This window comes from Pleurodeles waltl, chromosome 2_1 (genome assembly GCF_031143425.1).
Source record: "Pleurodeles waltl isolate 20211129_DDA chromosome 2_1, aPleWal1.hap1.20221129, whole genome shotgun sequence".
NCBI lineage: Eukaryota > Metazoa > Chordata > Amphibia > Caudata > Salamandridae > Pleurodeles > Pleurodeles waltl.
The window spans coordinates 753,411,644-753,434,267 of NC_090438.1; the positions used below are offsets into that span (position 1 = coordinate 753,411,644).

General features: G+C 45.1%; 1 protein-coding gene across 1 annotated transcript in view; it reads right to left on the reverse strand.

Moving 5' to 3' along the window:
* Nucleotides 1-22,624, reverse strand: part of RIPK1 (receptor interacting serine/threonine kinase 1) — a 259,789-nt gene that overhangs the window by 66,212 nt on the left and 170,953 nt on the right. The window contains exon 10 of the mRNA XM_069217742.1: nt 7,866-7,946. Coding sequence (XP_069073843.1) covers nt 7,866-7,946 — 81 coding nt within the window. The remainder of the gene's footprint in view (nt 1-7,865; nt 7,947-22,624) is intronic.

Genomic DNA, 22,624 nt, shown 5'->3' on the forward strand with positions numbered 1-22,624 from the left:
GGAGTGCCACAGCATTCCAGGGATACAGAGGCACATCACAGGACACTGGTGAAGGATCCCTGGACACTGATGAGCAGGCAGGCCCCTCACACAGCCCTAGATGCTCACCATGCAGCAGCCCCACCCAGGAAAACACTGTCACCCCTAACACCCAGTCAAGACCAGCAGGCCAGGGGAGGCGTGCCCACACCAGTGGACCCAGGGCACAAACAGGTGGAACACAGCAACAGAGGCCACAGTCTCCCACCCCCAACATGCAGGAAGATGAGGGCCCCAGTACTAGTGGCACATCAAGACCTGCGCAGGGGACACGGGCACAGGGGGCCAGGGCAGGGTCAAGTGCCCCAGGGGGTAGGGCACCGGATAGATGCAGCAGCCCAGGACATCATTGCTGAGGTATTGGGGGCATACCAACATACCCGGGACAGGTTGGCACAGACTGTAACCACCCTGGAGCAAAGTCAGAGGATGCAGCTGGAACACCACCAACAGGCCATGGAGCAGTGGAAAGAACACTATGCCACAATGGCCACCATTGCTGGAGCACTGCTGCAGTTGGTCAACAAACCCTCAGACACCCACACCGGGCAAGAGGCCCCCACAACAGCCCTGGGCAACCAGCAACAGTTGCCCCAAGCAGCTGAAACAGCACAGGAAATACCCTCCCAGGAATCACAAGGGCCAACCACGTCACCCCAAGTAGCTCCCCAGCAGGCGCCCAACGTAGTCTCAGGCCAAGATATGGCACGGGAAACCCAGCTAAGAACAAGCCTCCTTCCAACAATTGACACTGCTACTACTGCCAAGCAACCATCCCTCCCATTCACCAACTGCACTTAGCTGAGGGCTAAATAAAGAACTAAACTACAAATAGGACCCACCTATGACATCAAACAGGCCTGCCACCAAGTCGGTTTTGAGGACACCCAACCATTACGAATTTCATCACTGTACATAGCACATTTCAATGTATTCCACCAATAAACAACATATCTCACCTGCAACACTGTCCCCTGTCTTCAATGTTGAACAAAGTGGAGTAATGATGCAACAGGCAGGGGTAAACTTTATTGTCAAATTGCGCATGGTGGTGGTACAGTCTGTTTCAAAATAGTCAAGAAGGGAATGCATATATTGTCTGTCTGTACCATGCTGAAGAGGACCATGACTCGCATATCTTGACCAATTCCCCCTAGTTGACATGGCACACTTACAGTATCAGTCACTAACCACACAAGCCCCAGACAGTTATTGGAAGTAGAGTTGTATCAGTTGGTTTCTGGAATTGACATCTTCCCCTTCCTCATCCTCACCATCACTCTCCTCACCTCTCTGAGGTAACAGATCAGGACCTATAGCACCTTCCACCTCCAAAAGGGGGATTGAATGTCTGCCACGTTGTGCAGCATGCAGCATGCCACGACTATCCTACACACCTTATCAGGCCCATAGGCCAGGGAACCCCCAGAGATATGTAGGCACCGGAATCTAGCCTTCAGGAGACCTATAGTACCCTCCTAGTACGTCCATGGGCCTCATTGTATTTCCTCTCTGCATCCGTCCTGGGATTCCTCACTGGTGTCAGGAGCCAACGCAAGTTTGGATAGCAAGAATCACCTAGGGAAATGGTCAATACAGAGTCGTCATTGGAATGTCCCTTAGTCTGACAGGCTGTTTTTCTGCAATGTGTCAGTTAGTGACAGGCACAATTACCTATGATCCACCCTCTGTCCTCTTGGAGTTGTTCCATCTTTTGTGGCACACCACTGTTCCTCAAAACAAATGAATCATGGACTGAACCCGGAAACATGGCATTCACATGGGATATGTACTGGTCTGCAGTACATACCAACTGGATGTTCATGGAGTGAAAGTTCTTCCCGTTTATGTACACCTGTTCACTCACTCTTAGGGGGATGATCGGTATGTGGGTTCCATCGATGGCACCAAAATCATGGGGAATATTTGCAAAGGCACAGAAGTCTGACTTGATGGCAGGGAGATCAGCACTTTGTGGGAATCGCACATAGGATTGCAGATGTTGTACAAATGCATTCATAAATCTTGTCAGTACCTGGCTGAACATTGGCTGTGAGAAACCAGCACCCATGCCCACTGTCACTTGAAAAGAGCCTGTGGCCAGGAAATGGAGTGCGGAGAGCACCTGCACCTCAGTTGGAATGGCATGCTGATTACGATTTCCGGGAGTCAGTGCAGGATCCAGTAATGCACATAGATCCTGAAAAGTTGCACGTGTGAGTCTGTAAGTGATAATGATCTGACGCTCCACCATGGTCCCCATATCCACAAGTGGTCTGTACAAAGATGGTGCCCTTCCTCGCCACAAGGGTCGGTAACTGTGAGGGTTAAGAACAATGAGTCAAGTGCACACATACACTGGCATATTTGCTAAACACATTCACTGCATTGTTCATAGTAGTGTCTGTACAATAACTGCAACCTGACAGATGTACATTGACATAACTAAGAGGGAATGGAGTAAATCATGTGTGATTATATACTCTATGGATAGAGGCCTAGGTGCTTCATATGGCTAGCAGGTCCAGCATTGTGAGTAATTTGAATTTCAAGATGCGTAGGTGATGGCAAAATGTCTGCCCAATGTAGTTCTGCCCCTTCGTTGTGGAAGTGACCTAAGACCGCTAGCGGTTGATGTCACAGCGTACAGTGGTGTTGACCGCTGTTCGCAACCCTCATTGGCTAACATGGATGCCAATGGGGAATCCTGGCGTATCATGATCGCCTCCGGCGGTGACGGTGCATACCGCCACGGAACGTACGTGCGTTCGTCATCGTGTGATCACTTGACTCCCTGATCCTGTGCGGACAAGTACTCCACTCTGTCTATTGCTGTGGCCTGCCTCTGGCTATGGATGTTCCACGTGGTGCAGGGGAAAGGGCCCCGGCCTTCACCCTGGAAGAACTGGAGAAACTGGTGGAAGGGGTCCTGCCCCTGTACGGCAGACCCTACAGCCGGCCAGAGGTACAGGTGAGTCCGGTTTGGGGGGCACTGTGTGTGTAATGGATGGAGTGGATTGCTCAGATGTGCACTCATGTGAGCCCAGGAAGGGGCTTGGTGCATGGAATGCTGCGTGCCACTGCCCTGCATGTATGGGAGTACTGTCTGTCCCATGTCTAACAGTCAGCCAGCTATTGCCATCGTGCAGGTGCCTGACCCCTATGTTTCTTCTCTGTGTCTCCCTACTAGGTCAGCGCCCACCAGAAGAGGGCACATTGTCATGCCATCGCCAATGAGGTACAGACCCTGGGGGTCTACAACCGGCAAAGCACCACTGTCGTAAGAGGTGGGAGGACCTGCGGCGCTGGGCGCGGAAGATCAGTGAGGCCCAGCTGGGGAAGTCCTCCCAACATGGTAGGGGTGCCCGTCGGGCACTGACCCCCCTCATGTGAAGGATCCTGGCGGAGGCGTACCCAGACCTGTATGGGCGCTTGACGGCTGCACAGCAGTCACAAGGAGGTGAGTACTCACAGCCCATACTTCAGCCTAGAAGGATGAGCGTGTGTGCGATAGGGCTCATGATGCTTAGAGCAGAGTTTTTGACTGTTGTGCAGCTACTGTCTGCCCCCCAAAGGGTTTGGGGTGTCCCTGTCAGGTTTCACCTACCTCTGCTTCAATGCAATGGCAGGATATGGGTGTAGGTCAGTATACTGCTCAGTAGTCAGGACCATGGTCATGGGCCTAGTGCACGGTGCTGCCTGTTGGGTGTGTCTGCTGGGTAGGTGTATGTCTGGCCATTGTGTATCAGCATTCAGCTATTTACAAGTGTCTCTCCTGTTTTGTCTCCCCATTCCTGTTCTCTTTTGTGTGTCTGGTACAGCATCAACATCAGGTGAGGGAGCTGAGGCACCGGCTAGTGGGGAGACAGTGGCCCACGGATCCTCCGAGGCAGAGACAACGGACGCCCAGGGGACCAGTGGGTGGGGGGGCGAGCGGACTTCCAAGGGGGAGGCTACTACCACAGGGGGTAGTGACTCTCAAACCTCCTCTGATGGAGGTCCTCCAGCGGTGACGGACACTTGTGGACAAATCACGACCGTGAGATCTTCCGCCACCATCCATACCATCAGCGCCCTCCCTTCTGCTCCCCACCGAGTTGGCCGTGCCCACCCACCCAGAAAGGTGGGCATCTCCTTCGCCCCAGGCACCTCCTCCCCTGCCCCAGTCAGCCTTGCTGCCCTCACAGAGGAGACTATTGACCTCCTGAGAACCATCTCTGTAGGGCAGACAACCATCGTCAATGCCATCCAGGGGCTAGCATCAGAGGTGCAGCAGACTAATGCCTATCTGGATGGCATTCATGGTGCCGTGTCTGCCCTACAGAGATCTTTTCAGGCTCTGGCCTCCTCTTGGACGGCAGCCAGTTTCCCTGGCCATTCCGTCCCCCCTCCAACCTCCTCTACCCCTTCCAGCACTCCACCCCCTTCACCCGTCCAAGGCACACATTCAGACATGCAGTCAAGCACATCAACACACAAGAAACACACTTCCAAACACAAGCACCACACATCCCACCACAAGCATTCACACAGCCAACAGACACCAGCACACACAACAACATCCACTTCCCCCAGTGTGTCCGCCTCTTCCGCCTCCCTGTCTGTCCCCCCTACATGCACACCCTCATGCACTGCACCTTCACTCACTGTTACTGCTCCTCTTCCTGCACTCACAACAATAGCAGACAGCCATACATGCACCCCATACACCACACCTGCACTCACCACCTCCACTGTAGTTGACACATGCAGCACACTGACCCGACTTGCAGACACCCACCCAACATACATCCACACTAGCTGTCTGTCTTCTCCCACTGTGTCCACCCCCCTACCTCCCAAAACACTCATACGCACAAAGACATACACCACAGCATACTGAGCAGTCACCGGCACCCACTACACGCACACCTAGACCCCATACATCAACTCCCTCTGCCTCCACTCCCACGCCCTCATCCACGCCCACCCCAATTGCTCCCAAAAAACTTTTCCTCTCCCGTGTAGACCTGTTCGAACCCACTGGCCCACCCTGTCTTGTCCCTAAACGTGCCCACCTCCTTGCCCTTTCCGCTCCTTCCACACCGCAGCCCACCCCGGTCCAGCCTTCCCATTCCCCTGCCCCTTCTCCAGTTAAGAAGAAGGCCCGCTCAGAGCCGAAGGCATCCTGCTCCGCCCGAGCCAAACAGCCCCCAACCCCTTCAAAGGAGAAGCCCACCCCCCCCCTCCAACCTCCTCACGCAAGTCTAAGTCCCACCCCCATCGTAAATCTCCAACCCCACCCACCTGCCCCCATTCCGTGAGGTGCCTGGATCCCCCTTTAGTGCCCTGTTGAGTGGAGTACACAGCACTTGTGGAAGTCAGGTGTGGCCAGTTGTGGCTAAGGACAATTGACTATTTATGGACTGGCCATTGGCCCTGTTATCATCATTTAGCTCAGTGAGCTACTGAATAAAGTTTCTGTGTGGCCTGTGTTTGGGCTGCACGCAGTTCCACCCTGGTGTTTGTTTAAATAATTTTTGGCTGTGGTGATATTGTATGTCCTATGGCCAAGTTGCAGTGGCCTTCGGTCGGGTACGTCCCTCTTGGTATGGGGTGTCTGAAAATTGCTGCTGGGAAGGGTTGGGGGGACTTCGCGGGTGTGTGGAGTGGGTGGGTATGTAACTTTGCCCTTTCCTCCCTTGTTTTGTAGGATGCAGTACTTACCATCGTTGCCTTCGTCGGCGGTCTCGGTCGTGTAGATATATGGTAAGGAGCAAGGCTGGTAGAATCTGCAGCTCTCTGTCCATGGCTGCCGCTGCACGTTTTGTTGAGCTACGGTGAGTGTTTCCTTCAATTTGTTTCTTTTCCGCCTGGCTTTGTGTGGCAGTGGTTCCCGCCCCGGAACTGGCGGCAGAATGGTGGTTCATAATTTGATGGCGGGTTGGGCCTTTGCGACACCCTGTGGGCGGTCTCTGCCGTTGTCAGCGGGACTCCTTTCCTGGCGGTGGGTGGTGCGCGGGATGCGTGAGTTTCGTTTGGTTCATTATTTGGCGGTCCGGACCGCTCCTCTGTTGGCGGTTTCTACCGCCACTGCCGGTGGTGCGGAACGGACCGCCATGTTCATAATGAGGGCCTGAATGTTGATTGGTGTAGAGAAATTTGGCGTGACACCGAAGGCAGAATTGAAGCGGGTCTGTTTCATCAGCCTAACATTGTTCGATTCCCACATGTCGAAGTAGGCCCATAAAGGGCGAGATCGCCCTGAAGGGCGTTTAATCGACCCAAACTATCGCAAACGGATTAACTATAAGAGCAGAAATTGCGATCAAAACTATACCGACGGCCACAGAAAGTTAGAAAAGAGTTCAGAAGATACCGAACCAAGATGTACTGGAGTGAGAGGAAACACTTTCTAACCAGACAGCAGAAAGAAAACAATGCGACAAAGGACTTGATGCCCACGCGCAGAATCACCGAGAGGAGGAGCCACTCAATCCTGTGATTCGAAAATATTCTTTGAAGAAAAACAATTTGTAACACTCAGAGTCCAACACTAGATCACTGACTACAGCTACACATGCCATCAAATTTATATATATATCAAAACGAATCCCTTTTAGGGTTACAGTGACGCATATATTATGCAAAAAAGAAAAGAGAACTCTGGGTAGTTCCCAAGTTTAGGTGGAGAGCAGCTCCAGTGAGGAGCACCCTGAAACACCAGTGCCACTCTAGATCTGCTCACCTCAAATGTCTGTTTATCTAGCAACGTTTTTGAGCATAGCATCAGTATATATATATATATATATGGTGGTTGTCTATTTAGGAAGAATGGTCTGCCATGCAGTAGAGGTTTTCTGAAAATCAACTGTTTGATTTTCACCGATTTGGAGCAGTTTACGTCAATGGGAATCTCTTCTGTCACTTACAAGAAGAAAGTGAGCCGTATTGGATAGGTTTTAGGCGACTAAGAAGTGGGCTGATGAAGTTTGAGTTACCATTTCCAGAACGGCAGCTTTATTGCTGTGGGTGAAGATCTAGTCTAGCATGGATCCAGTATGGGAGTACAGGCACTTGATTACCTGGTTAACAGAGCATTTTCAAACTGTTCATGGCTTCTGATGACTGTTATCTTATGTATTGACATCAAGAGCAAAGCAGCTCACCAGATTATGAAAGGCTGTTGGGAGGCAGGGTATGGATCTTTTTCAAGAAGGAACCTTTGTAATCAGTTTTCTGACATATTGCGAGGATGGGCAACTCATTTGGATTGTATGCTATTCCATATCTGAATGATATGCAAGTCTATATGACTTTTCCAGACATTCTGTGACATCTGTGGCGATCAATATAATTCCATCTCATATCTTAGAGTAGGCAATGACAAGACTTGAGGGGAAACATTGTTGGTTCCTATAGCTTTCGAATTGGAACTGTTTGTGATATTTAGGAGAAAATATCCTCAGATAGCATTTAGTTATTTTCAAAGCTAACATCCTCCGGTTGTGTCACATGGGTCAATCAGTTGACATTATTCCAAATTCATGACTGACGAGGCGCTATATGTAAGAATTAGTGGTTAAGAGGGAGAATGAGTGGGGGAGGGAAGGTGTACTATATTGCACTTAATTATGGATTTGTGACTATTAAGGATCCTCATTAGTGCTTCAAAATAATAAAACGGAAAAGATACGAAATGTGCAGACAAGTTTAACGTGAATAGAATAACTGGTGTATAAACACTGTCAATTCAATAATTATGATTATATAAAAGTGATTCAATTGAAGAAATATAACAGCAGAAACAAGAAGGTAAAGGCAAATAATAAAATAAAGATTCTTACCAAGCGGGTTAAGGCTTTGTTCAGCTGGGTTAAAACCATATGCAAAATGTCCTTTCTGAAAAGGATTAGGGGGAGTTGTGCCTAAAAATTACAAGAAGCGCAAACATTTGAGCTTATTCTCTGTCGTAAAAGCATGTAAGTTCTCGTTCAAACAACAAAGCTAGGTATGAATAGCTTAAAACATAGTTATATAGTGATTACATAGACAAATGGTCAAATCGAATCAATCTTTATTCGGATATCAATCCATAAAAGATATACAAATTAATAACAAAGTAGCATACAATTAAAAGATCCATTATTCAGGTAACTTTTGCTACATTTTCTTATGCCATAGCTTATCCAGAATGCATTCAATATCCAATATACACAAAGGTTAATAGAAGGAATCTACATTAAAAGAAAAAAAAACTGCACACTAAAAGTGAGCAGGAGTCCCCAATTTGTGCACATTAGCCATTATTCATTCTCATGGCAGAGATTTTCTTAGTGCATATACATTTTCAATATCCAATATACACACTGATTAAAAAAGAAATCTGCATTGGAAAAAGTACTGTATACTAATAATGCTCCCCACAGGGCAGAGGCATACGTAACACTATTAACAGTTTTACTTCTGTAGATCTGTAAAATGTCCTTAAGGGGCTTATTGCCAATTTTCTTTGTGAACCTAAAAACGGCCTCTGTTGCTCTTGTTATTTCTAGGTGTCCATTCCAATGACCCAGATTAGAAAACTGTACACCCAAATATGTAAAGCTATTTACCTCCTTGCATTTTTGACCGTTAATGAAATAGGTTTTCTTGCAAGCTTTTCCTAGACCACAGGTAAATACTACTGTATTACTCAGATTTAGGCGCATAATTTGCGGTCTGTGATAACAGGACCACGACATCTGCGTATAGGAAGACTGGAAATCCATGGTTTCCTATTTGTGGTACATCGCCTACCAGTTGTTTTAGGTAGGCATCTACCCCATTTATTTATATAGAGAGAAAATAGCAAATGAGCTAATACACACCCATGTTGTATGCCTCTCCCGATCCTAAAACCTGAAGTACATTCTCAATTTTTCCCATACCGTACTTGCGCTGTTAGATAGCTATACAATTGTGCCAGGAAGCTAATTATATCTGTGTGTGTGTGTTGGGGGGGGGGGGCACCCAAATCCGTTAGAACTTTCCACAACTTTGCATGCTTGACTAGATCAAAAGCGCTACTAAAATCTGCAAAGCAGAGAAGTACATGACCCTTTTTCACTGTTGTATCTTTACTTACTATTTAATCTAGGTTAATGCATTGTTCTAGAGTGCCAACCTCAGGTCTGAATCCCAATTGTGCCTCTGTAAGTATCTGACTGTCGGTTACCCACATCTCTAGTCTTTCTAGAAGTATTCTCCCTAGTAATTTAATCGAAGAGTCTAGAAGAAAGATGGGTAGATAACATTTAGTCTCGCCCCTATTTCCCTTTTTAAAAATGGGGACAATTATACTTTCCGTCCATTAAATTAGCATATATTCTTTTGTCACTACCAAAAATACTTGGGTCAGGATAGAGCACCATAGATCGGTATATATGTTATATAGGCATCTACTGGGACCCCGTCAGGGCTGGGTGCTTTCCTTTTTAAACATTTTTTAGAAGCAGATCTCACTTCCTCTAAGGTGATCGCATTTAGAAAGGGTGGCTTAATCTCAATGATTTCAGTATTCAAAGGATGCATATCCAAATTATGTGGATTGAAAATCGTGCCGAAATGAATGAGCCAATCCGATGACTGTACATATGTAACAATTTTAAAGGTATCTGTGTCTTTCAAAAATGACAGTTTTCCAAAATAAGGTGTTATCCATCAAAACTGCTGCTTGCTCAAGATTTTCCCATGCTCTTGTTCTTAATCAGGACTTTCTAGCCTCTAATGCAAGTTTATAGTTAGAACACTTGATGATAACTTCCTCCCTATTTCTGGGCTGAGTCTGCAAAGCTCTTAAGTTCTTGGCTTGCTTGTGAGCTATTACGGTCAAACCAGCCCTGCTTTTTTCTCTCTTTGTTTTCAGGCCTCAATTTTAGACTCCCTGAGATGGCCTTACTAAGCTTACTGAAGGACACTAGCATCTATAGTGCACTATGGTTGAATTCAATGCATGCTAAGATTTCTTTTTTATGCCCAGTTATAATTTTCTGCATCAAATCTTTTTCATTTATACCAGTCCATCTTACAGTAATTCAATTTTTCCTTTTTACTTCTAGGTTTGTTGCTATTCATTCCCCTGGTTTGTATGGTTCAGGATGGTGCTTGCTGAAAAGAGTGGGCATAATCCTGAGTGGGTCAGTCATGGTGACACTGCTCCTAGAAATTTGTACATGGTTGATAATTGAGAAGTGCCCCCGCCCTCAAAATGTTGAAATCTTCTCTCCCTTTAGAGACCCCTCTTGTTCTATCAATTCCAAATCATATCTGAATATCATCTCATTCAAATTGCTAGCTGATTCCCTTATGCCATCCGGCTGCCTCGCGCTGGGATTATTCAATGGTCTATAAAAAAAAAACCTTAAGGGGACAGCCGTTATCTTTCTTTTCATATCTATGCAAATTTGTTGCCTTTTATGTAGGTCTGACAGTAGATTTTTCACAAGACGGGGATCGCGAAAGTTAACCACAATGCAATCTCCCTCTTTTTCTTTCAAATGTCCCACCCACCGAACTTGTCTCACAAATATGATCTCCTGGTATAGAACATTAGGTGCGCATGTGTTCATTGACATCCAGTGTACAACTTTGTTATGCAGGTCTAACCAGGTCTCTACGATATTTGGTCCTAGTTTGGGTACGTTTTGAGTACAATTATATATGGAGTTGTGTCTAGGGGAAGATGCAGGACATCTTTCGTAGATCTCCCTCTATTCACACACTCTCATCTATGGTTTACATTAGGTTGTATCTCTAGAAAAGGGGTGGGGGAGTCATCTCCCCTAATCAGTAATCCTATTCTCTCTATTGATGCCGGTAAGTGTGTAGATGGTATAGAGTCTACACCAGAGATATCATCCTTTGGTGGTTCTGACTCAGTAATCAAACTGACAGCTTCTGCATTAGTTTCTATAATGGCCTCTCGCAAAACACTTAGTGGCCAATAATCTCGCTTCAGCATTAATAATCTCTTCATTTCATTTTCCCATTGCATCAGTAAGGTAGTTAGTGATCATATTAGCAGTACTGGGGGGTTTCACATTAATGCACATCCCCCATGATAGAAAGTAATCTGCAGAAATTCTATATAGAGAGGTCTTACCAGTCAAACAAAAGTATCCAAGTCCTCGAACCAAGAGACTAAGAAACTATGCCCTACCCAGTCTCGTAAGGCTGCGGTCGGGCACAGACGAGCCTGCTTCTCTTCGCCCAGGCGCAGCAGGAGTGCAGCGTTAAGTAGTGCCTCCGGGTGCGGAAATGGCAGTGGGTGGCTCCCTTGCCTCTCGGTGTTCTGGGTGTGGTAGTGCAGCCCCCCCAAGGGCTGTTTAGCAGGTGTCCAGCGCAACAGGAGTGCAGCGTTCTTTAAGTAGTGCCTCCGAGCGCAGAAATGGCAGTGGGCAGCTCTTTTGCCACTCAGTGTTCTGGGTGTGGTAGTGCAAACCTCTCAGGGCTGTTTAGAAGGCGTACCCAGTCATCTCTACCATGTGCTATTGACTGGAGAGACACTATAGAGAACCTATACAAAGGATATGAGTGGGCTTGATGTGGTGAGGTATTTAGCACACCTATTAAACACGATACCAAGAAGCCCAATCAGAAGTGGGATGTAAAACTCTTGTTTGCACAAGGATAAAAGTTCCAAGTAATGAGGAATCAAACCTGCTGAAATCGACCAGGGAATAAATGCCCAGTAATTGCAGAGGCATGCAAAATTCTGTGCAAACTCTTCATGTTATAAGTCATTTTCTTGGGTGAAACTTGAATACGAGGTATCTATAGGAGGTATTTACCGGACTGTGTAAATACCTTACTCTCGGTGTTGGTCTCTGAGCCTGGTGAATACCTAAAGTCCCTTTACCCTACTTTTGATCTGGGCCAGAGCGCATTTACCATGAGTGGTAAATAGGTCACGTTCTGTGCTCTATTCATGACAATAAGCAATTAAATGCAGTTTGTTTTGCTACCCACAATACATTTTGGAAGTCTCACTATTTACTGAGCATTTTTCCCCAGTAAATTTCTAGGGAAAACAGTGCTGGTGCTGTAAACCAAGTCTCGGAAATCCAATCAGTGTGTTAAGATGTGTGGAATTTAATGGCCAATATCAGAGCTCTGGCTTCCATTTTCGGCTAGATGAGCTCACACTGCTCGTAGATCAGGGAAGCTGTGTTGCCCTGTTCTTACTCAATCCCCCCATGCAGCCACTGATAAGGACCATTGTGAGCTTTTAGCCCATCATCTTGCTCTGGACAGAGACGGGGGAAAGGTTCTGAACTGGATCGCCTTATGGTTGAAAAACCAAACCAAGGCTGTCCATCTCCCTTCCTTTAAGATCTGGGTTCAAAACCCTGATCCATAGAGTACCTCAGGTTGCCTCCACTCTTGTCACCAAAATTTTGATAACACTCTCCTACAGCTCATGCAAATTTTCAATAAAATTTGCTAGCAGTGGTTTCCTAGATGAATCATTATTTCCTTTAACATGATACTGATAAAACTAAAATACTGCCAGTCAAATGGAATAATAATCCAACCATCCGGCCTACTAACTAGGAGCTTTGTCATTTTGGTTCTGCCATCACTCCAAGATTATGTCATTAGTACATAATAAGGGCTTTCACTTTACATTGCTACTGTGATAAAAAAATATCTTCTGTCTGCTTTCTGTAATTTCAGCTGCTCTGTAAAATTATCCCATTCATCTCTAGTCAACGTATAGTTGTAGAGGCTGTCACTCTTAGCCACCAGGACAACTGCAACTTTTTATAGGTCGCCCTTCTTATTTGTTAACTCACCTTCTGTATATTCAACATACCAGAATGCAGTTAATTATCAGTTTTTCGCCAAGGTCTCACAATTCTCATACGCATTCCCTTTACTGGCTCTCCATAACCGCAGGAGTGATCTATAAATCCTTGTGTTCTATGGATTGGGTTTACTACAAGCCCAGTACCATTAACCTTTAATCTAAATTCAGGTACTACAGCCCTTAGGGGTGTGGAATTTAATAAAATGTCTACTTGTTGATGGGACAGTTTGCTTCATAAATCTACTTGTGCTGTAACAAAATCTACTTGTCCTTTGGTGCCATGTAGTGTGGTGACAAATTATGGTAGCAATCTCATTATATAAAAGCTCTTATAACACTCTTTCTAATTATGTCAGGGCTAACACTATAGTAGGTTTTGAATACTAGCAATTTTCTTATTTTGCCATCTATCTGCAGATTTACATACAGGGGCTGAAGGTAGCGGTGAGCAATAATTCCAGGGTTGGAATGCCCTTTTGAGTCTGTGCCAACCAACTAACTTGAGTGTTTTAAAGGTTTTCACCAGCTCTTCTCTATTTTTTTCAAGAAAGGTTGGAAATTTACTTCTGACAAGGTTCAGAAGTAAAACTTCTCTCTGGGTTTAGAAAAAAGTAGTTGGAGGGAAAGTGAACCCTCAACATATTTTCGCATGAGCAAATCTACACATGCATATCTGCATGTGCCTATATATACTTTTCTGTCTGTCTTTAAACATTGAGTAGTTGTGCTCAGTACCATGAACTACTATCGCAATGTGTGCTTTTTGAGACCAAAACATATTTTTGTGTTTTGCCAATGTTTGTTACACTAGTGAGTGCCCAGCAGCTTTCACAACAATAAAGCTTTACAAAAGCCATGGCAAAAGAAGACACACATTGACAAAATCAAAGGACTGACCACCAATGCCAAAGCTATTGGTTTTGCCAAAGCTTTTTTTTATTTTCAAATTTCCCATAATCTTGTTGAAACAGGTTACAGTGACTTTCCATTATGAATATATTTTTTTAATGCTACCATACATCAACACGTTTTACTAAATGATGCGTAAAAAGAAATGGTACATTCTACTCAGTTTAGCAAAACGTTTTGTGAATATTTTATTTACAAAGCAAAGAGTCAACAAACTTGCTCTCAACCTTCTGCAAATATTTGCATTTAATCCAACAGCATCCTGGGAGCGTTTTATGTAGTGTCATATTGTTACACTTTTGCAAATGGTGTACACATTTCTTTACTTGAACAACTCAGTAGTGCAGTCCGAGCTTACACCATTTATTTAGAACGCTCACCCTAAAAATAAAGGCTTTGTATTAATGAACCATAAATACAAGTTCGATTAACATTAACATATGGACACAAATATGACCTCAACTGAAGACAATTCCTTTCCCTTTCTATAATGTAGTACTGTAATTTGGCAGACAAAGAGTTTGTGCTGCTGGTGGTTGGGCCTACTTGTCCCTAGGACAAATTCAAACTGGAAACTTGCTGTCCTTGACTCCAAACAATATGTTCCGGGCGTCGAGCTATAGGAATTCCACACCCCTGGTCCTATGCACCCACTTCACTCATACTCCCCTAGGCTAACAATCCCTTCAGTTCACTTCACCTGCACGGGTTGCTAATCTTTCTTCTACCTGCAAATCAGTCACAGAAACATACGCCTCAAAGATCTTTGCAATCTAGATGACATTCTCTTTTCAAAAGGCTTTAAAATGTGCCATTTCACATCTTGTCTCTCATCCTACCTGGCATCGCTCTAGCTGTCCGAGTCACCCCACCCACATCAAATATCCTAACGGCCGACACCCTCATGGGTGTTTGTGCATTCCAATCATCATCATAATCTTTGATATTACATTATATTTACATCTGTGTATATTTTTTCTTTCTGAATTTTTGCCCTACACCAGGACACCAAAGTGAAAGGATGCACTTGTGGCTTAGTGAAAAGAAGAAAATAAGTTACTTAACTGTAACTGTAGTTCTCCAGTATTGGAATCTTTCATAGATTCACATGCTTGAATCATTCCCCGTCGTCGAGATGGGAGTCCCGGTATAAATTTTCATAAGTAATGTTAAAACATATTGAAGAGAAAAAGGTCCTAGGCCTCTTCAATTTGATAGTCTATCAGAGTCATTTTGTGAAAAGGACCAAACTTGATCCTCCACCAATCAGGCGACAGCACCCGTCAGAACCTCCTGAGAGAAGCTCTAGCACCTCAGATTTTCCACGCACAAGTGCGTATATTACAATGAGTATATGTATTACTAGAAAGAAAGAGGTGAAGTGAGCTTCTCCGGGGAGGTGGGTGGGTCGCATGTGAATCTATGAAAGATTCCAATACTGGAGAACTACAGTTACAGGTAAGTAACTTATTTTCTTACTCCAGAATTGGAACTTTCATAGATTCACATGCTTGAATCAGAGTAGAAAGCAATAAGTATGCACATTGTAAAATGACAACCCTATTAATAAACAGGTTATCTTAGACCACAAAACCTTATCATCATCATGTATAAAGTGATGAAGTATATAAGTGTACTGACATATGTCCCTACATATATATCTATATATAGATATACATATATACACATCTATCTATACACACGTATATATACATAAATAACAGTATGTTTTTATCTCTTAATATAAATAGGTATATTCCTGTGAAGATACATGCTGAAATTTAAATAACAAACCAGTATTAAAACATAAGACAGTAATGTAAGCTGATCAATATCTGATAACCCGCTTACTATGGGATTATGAGTGTGTTCTATTATCTTTAGATACATTCTTTTTTTCTTTTTTTTTTTTCATATGTTCATACCTTTTCTAGGATGGAGGGATGGAGGAGAAATGGCTCACCTTCACCTGAAGAGATTCCTGAGAACCGCTTGGCCCACTGCTACCTCTCCGTGCGAGAGGGACTCCAAGCAATAGTGCTTAGTAAAGGTATGACAGCTCTTCCATGTTGCTGCCCTACATATGTCCTGTAGTGGCACTCCGGCAAACAGTGCCGCTGACGATGAGACTTTTCTCGTCGAGTGAGCATGCACAGATGACTGCAAAGGTTTGCCCGCTGCCTGATGGCAGGAGCGAATAGCAGAGGCGATCCATCTTGAAATACTCTGCTTGGATAGCGGGTACCCCTTCCTAGGGGCACTGTACGCCACAAATAGCTGATTAGAGCGTCGAAAAGCTTTTGTCCTGTCCAAATAAAATTGAACGCATCTTTTCACGTCTAGAGAGTGTAATGCCCTCTCTGCTGGAGTAGATGGATGAGGGAAAAAAGACTTGAAGACCAAAGGTTCGTTAATGTGAAAGTCTGACGGAACCTTCGGAATAATATGCGGGTTAGTGCGCATTAGTAGTCTATCTTGTTTAAACTGTAGGAATGGCTCTTGGATGGAGAGAGCTTGTACCTCACTGACCCGCCTAGCTGATGTAAGAGCTATCAATAAGGCAACCTTCCACGATAAATGTTTGAGGGAAGCACGGTGGATCGGTTCAAAAGGATGCTTCATTAATTGTGCCAAAACAATGTTCAGGTTCCACGAAGGACGTGGAGGTCTGAAAGGAGGGTAAACCCTGAACAGCCCCTTTAGAAATCTCTTAATCAGCCGAGAAGAGAAGAGCGAGGGTGTGTCCTCTGAACGTCTGTATGCAGCTATGGCTGCTACATGAACTTTAATGGACGAGTGTGCTAGGCCAGATCGAGCTAACTCTAAGAGATACGGCAAAATCTCTTCTGGTAGTGAAAGAAAAGGGTCAATTTGACGTTGATGACACCAGGCACAGAATCTCCTCCATTTACACTGATACGCCTTGTTAGTGCTATCCGCTCTGGCCTGTGACAAAATATCTCTGCAGTCCTGCAGGATATTTAAATGCGCAAATTCTCTGTGGTGAGGAGCAATGCCGCTAACCGCATTGAGTGTGGATCGGGGTGTTGAACTTGGCCGTTGTTCATTGTTAGTAAATGAGGTAACGGCTCCAGCGGAATATGAGGTTTGACTGAGAGAATGAGGAGCTCTGTGAACCAATGTTGGCGCGGCCAATACGGGGCTATCAGTATGAGAGTGCACGGTTCTGTTTTCATCTTCGTGAGGACCCTTGGGATTAACGGAATGGGAGGAAAGGCGTAAGCAAAGATGTCTGACCAGACTATCGAAAACGCATTCCCCCAAGATCCCTTTTGGTGATGCCAACTTGCGAAGAACTGGCATTTGGCGTTGTCCTTCTTCGCAAACAGATCCACTGTTGGTGTTCCCCACTGGGAAAAAATCTGGGTGAGTACCGTCTGGTCTAATTCCCACTCGTGGCATTCCGATTTCTGTCTGCTGAGTGCATCTGCTGCTTTGTTGTTTATTCCCGGCAAGTGCACCGCCGACAGTGTGACTCCTTGCTGCGAGGCCCAGTTCCAGATCGCTTGGGCTTCCCTGGATAGGGTGAGAGATCTTGTACCTCCTTGTTTGTTGAGATAGTGCATCGTAGTGGTGTTGTCCGTTCTTCTCACCACTCGCGATCCATGGATTCTTGGGAGAAACGCTTGTAAAGCAAGGTGCACTGCCCTGAGTTCTAGCCAATTGATATGCCTTGATGCCAGATGAGTTGACCATCTGCCACTTATTTTCAGGTCCTGTAATACTGCGCCCCAGCCTTCCAGTGAGGCATCTGTTGTTATGGTCCACGGGGCTGGCTGTTGAAGAAACGAGAGACCGATTGAGAGATGATGCTTTTGAGACCACCACTTGAGAGTTTTGATCATGATCGGAGTAATTTGTATCTGGTCTTCGAAAGTCCCTGATACTTGAAGCCATTGACGGTTTAGCTGCTCCTGCAAGGGGCGCATCTTAGGCCGACACAGAGGGATCAGAGGTATGCATGAAGACATCATGCCCAATAGGGATTTGAAGAGACGGACTGTAACCTTTCGTCTTCTTTGTATGAAACTCCCTAGGGTTAGTAACCTTTGTTGTCTCTCTAACGTGGGACATGCGATGCCGGATTCCGTGTTCAGTTTTGCTCCCAGAAAAGTAATACTGCGGCCTGGTAGAGGGTTGGACTTCTCCCAGTTGATCGTGAATCCGAGATTGGTCAGCAAGGAAACGCACTTTCTTGTTGACTTGTGTGCTCCTGTGTAAGTCTTTGCCTTTATTAACCAGTCGTCTAAGTATGGAAAGACCTGGTGCTTTCTTCTCCTGAGAAAGGCTGCCACTGGTGCTAGGCATTTGGTAAATATTCTTGGGGCTGATTTGAGCCCGAAGGGAAGGACGCGATATTGATAATGGCTCCCGGCTACGGTAAATCTCAGATACTTTCTGTGGGCAGGGTGGATTGGTATGGGGAAGTATGCGTCCTTGAGGACTAGCGATGACATAAAATCTCTTTGATTGAGACGCAGAAGGACGTCTTGCAGGCTGATCATTCGAAACGATTGCTTCTTTAGGTATACATTTAGTTGCCTTAAATCGAGGATCGGTCTCCAATCCTTCCACTTTTTTCGAATTATGAAGAACCTGGAATAAAATCCTGTTCCTCTTTGAACCCGCGGCACCTTCTCTATAGCTCCCTTGAGAAGGAGCTTGTAGACCTCTTTTTTGAGTTGTTGAGGGTATCTTGAAGGAGTCCTGCGGGGAGGGTTGGGGGGAGGTTTCTGGCCAAATTCTAAAGTATGGCCCCGTTCCACTAATTGTAGGACCCACTTGTCTGACGTAATGGTTTGCCATTGACTGAGAAATAAGGAAATTCTTCCGCCCAGGGTGACAGGAGGAAGACTGGGCGTAGCCGGCGCCTCGAAGACATCAGGTTCGACGAGCTGCATCCTTAGCAGGGCGGGTTGAGCGTCCACGACCTGCTGGTCTATTATAGGCTGGTTGAGTCGGTTGTCTTTGGGAATAGTATGGCCGAAATTGTTGTGAAGATGACGGACAGGAAGAGTATCTCTGTTGTTGATACCCTCCTCTGTAAGAGGGCTGGCCGCGCCCCCTGGGGCGAAAGGACGATTTCCGAAATTGCAGGGTCCCTAGTGACCTTGCAGTGTCCGTGTCCGTTTTAATTGACTGTAGGGCTTCGTCCACATGTTTCCCAAATAACGCTTGGCCATCAAAGGGTAAGTCTAGGATCTTATTCTGGACTTCTGGACGAAATGAGGTGGCTTTGAGCCAGCCCTGTCTTCTCAATACAGCAGCGCCTGCAAGCTGTCTGAAAGCAGTGGTCGCTATGTCCATTGCGCAGTCTATAAGCTCTGCAGACGCGCGTTGACCCTCTTGCACAGTCTTATTTGCCTCTGATTTTACGTCTTCCGGCAGTTGACTAATGAAAGGTGCAATATCTGCCCAAAGCTGTCTGTCATATCGAGACAAAATAGCCAAGGAGTTGGCAGCTCTAAGCACTAAGCTGGCCATAGAAGAAAATCTTTTTCCTATATTGTCTAGCCTTCTACCCTCCTTATCTGGGGGCGCAGAAATTGGAGCAGAAGGATTCTTTGATCTTCTTTGAGCCGCTTGAGCTACTACGGAATCTGGAGGAGGATGGCCTGTCAAGCATGTTGGGGCATCATCAGGAGCTTTGTATTTCTTATCCAGACGTGGTAAAACTGCTGTGACTGTTGCTGGATTAGTCATGACTTTAAGGCCTTCTTCCCACAAGTAGTTCACCATTGGGATGGAACGCACAGACTTCTGGAAGGGCTCTTTAAAATCATAAAGGAAACAATCTGTTTGCTTCGTAGGTAGCGGTAATGCAAAGCGCTTGGCTGCCCTCTCTAAGAGATTGTGAAAACCTCCAATGTCTTCAGGTGGGGACTCCACCTTCGAATGAGAAGGAGAAGATGGAGCAGGAATAACATACTCATCCCACTCTGAGTGAGCATCTATGAGCTCTCCTTCTTCTTGATCTCCATCTGAAATGTCAGTGTCCTGGGGAATTGTCATGTCTGGGGTAGCCACATCTGTGAGATGCAAAGTCGTCGGTCTTTGATGTGGAGTAGAAGGACCAGAAATGGGCGATGGATGAGGCTGTTCTCCTTGTGGAGGAAACCTTCTATTATAATCCACCAACATGGCTCTAAGGCCAGTAAGCAGGTCGGAAGGGATATACGTTCCCTGTTGATACTGCTGATGCTCGAAGGAAGCCTGGGGATCATAAGCTTCCTCATATTCCTCCTCTTCCTGATATTTTACATTCAATTCAGAGGGGCTGTGGGCCGTACCAAAAGGCCCATCTTCGTCTGAATCATCATCTCCCTCCAAAAGATGTACTGGTACCAGGGAGGATACCTTACTAGGTGAAGTGTGGGTTGGAGTTAATGTTTCTGTTCTTTTTTGGTATTTTTCCCTCGTCGACTGTGTCGTCGACGATCTCGTCGACGACGTGTAAACTGACTTTGTCGTAGACGGTGCCGTCGATGCTGGACGCACTGTTATTTTAATAGCCGCAAGCTTCGCCGACGAGTCTACCGTCGACGGTAAAGCTGATACTGACATCAGCGCCGTCGACGAGGTGTAGACGGTCGTCGACGCTGAAGTCATCGTTGTAGTACTCGTCGACGGTGGTGTACTCATCGACGATGTCGCCGACGGAGCCGTAGACGACGGAACACTTAAAGTAGTTGGAGTCGTCGGCAATGCGCCCACCGACGGTGCCGTTGACGGGGAATCCGTCGACTAAGCCTTTTTTCCAGTCACAGAAGATGGCCTTTTGAAAGGCACAGATGGTGGAACAGATGAGGATTTTCTGTGCCTCTCAGAACTGGAAGAATGTTTTTTCCCCTCTTTACTTGAGAGTCTAGTTGGGGAAGAAGATGGGCTGCGACCCTTATAAGACCCTGAAGCAGTCTTTTTGAGGGCTTTCCTTGAGGTTTGTGAGGGAGATCTAGAGCGAGATCTTGCTCTTTTAGTTGATCTCTTGGAAGTGGATGATTCCTCACTCTCAGAATCAGAAACTGGATCCTTCCTATGCTTCAGTTTCTGCAGCCATATTAGTAATCTGCCTTCTCTATCCTTTAAGGTTTTAGAAGAAAAAGTACGGCAAATCTTACAGTCCTTGGCTGAATGATCTGGATAGAGGCAGTAAATGCAGTCTTGATGAGGATCTTCAGAATGAAGTCTTTTCTTCCCACAAGTCTTGCAGTCTCTAAAGAGACTTTTCTTTTCCTTGTCAGACATAGTTGAAAAATAGCTGACAGATCAAATAATTGAGTTTCTCTGAGAGAAAAAGAGCTGAATAAAGGTGTGAAAACAGAGCAGAGCTCTGAGGAGACTCCCTAGCACGACGTGCGGTAGAAAATCTGAGGTGCTAGAGCTTCTCTCAGGAGGTTCTGAAGGGTGCTGTCGCCTGATTGGTGGAGGATCAAGTTTGGTCCTTTTCACAAAATGACTCTGATAGACTATCAAATTGAAGAGGCCTAGGACCTTTTTCTCTTCAATATGTTTTAACATTACTTATGAAAATTTATACCGGGACTCCCATCTCGACGACGGGGAATGATTCAAGCATGTGAATCTATGAAAGTTCCAATACTGGAGTAAGCTTCATTAATCTACCTGCTAGCTGCACCTGCAATCTTTTATAGTTGGACCATCTGATCTGCTGCAAAACCTTCATAAGTATCTATTTCACACTGGAAAGTATAGTATATGAGAGAATAAGAATTGCTAAAAAATGAGCACATTAACTTGCTAAGTTAATGTGTCTAAAGAAAGTTTGTTTGCACCCTCTCCTGATACCAAACGTGCTAAAATCCAGGCTATAGTCTATGATGCATTTACTCCAGTCTTTACAGGTTTAGAAATTATTCAAACAATCACAATTGGACAAAATGACTTTAATTATTAAGTTCCATAAGTAATATTCTTACTAGATGTTTTAAGTGCGACTTCACTCTTACATCAGTCAGTGCTGATCTCCTTGAGGGAGCAAAGATCACGCACTAGGTTAATCCACAACAGCAAGCAACCTTTTTGTGCAGGTTAGAAAGATTCATAGCCAAGACATGAATAGAATCAGAAGTACCTGTGGCCCAATTTTAAAGAATTTTTAAATATTTTCACTCTTGAGAAAATTGGCCACGTGAAAGCAGAATATACTCTTGGTGGGAAAAAGAACTAACTCTGAAAAACAACACATGGGCCACCTGGAAATAGTTTTCGTGGTCATTACTAGAGAATCCTACTTAAATATTAGTACAGCCCTAGTCTGGTCAGGTGTGATGTTCTGAAATGCCAGCCCATTCCTTTTTTAAATTAAGTAACCTTTGAAGCATTACAGTGTCTTTGAACTTTTTCTTTATTCAGTTATAGCGGGTTCCCTCTGCATATAGGCAGGAAAACCAGTGGAGAGGTAAGCCTACAACAGATTCCAAATAGGGTTGACCCAGAATAGTAACCATAATATCACTATAAAAATCTCCTGAGGAAAACAGAATTGGAAACTTAAATAGGCTGTCCATATACCACAAAGAAGGGTTAGAACTGAAATTAAAAATTTCAAGGATTTTTGAAAATTACTATGTCAATGTCTAGAGATCTCAAAGACACTCAGATGTTCAAGTACGTGAAAGGTGATCACCTTCAAAAATCTACATCACATCTTCAACGTTTAAGTGTTCTGGACCTTTAATTCATATCTATTTTGTTTTAATCCTGCAACAACATTCATAAAAATCCCACACCAATGCTTCACTATTGTGTCTATTGACAAATTCAGTGGAAATTAGAATCTGACTTTATAGATTTTTAGAGCTATTT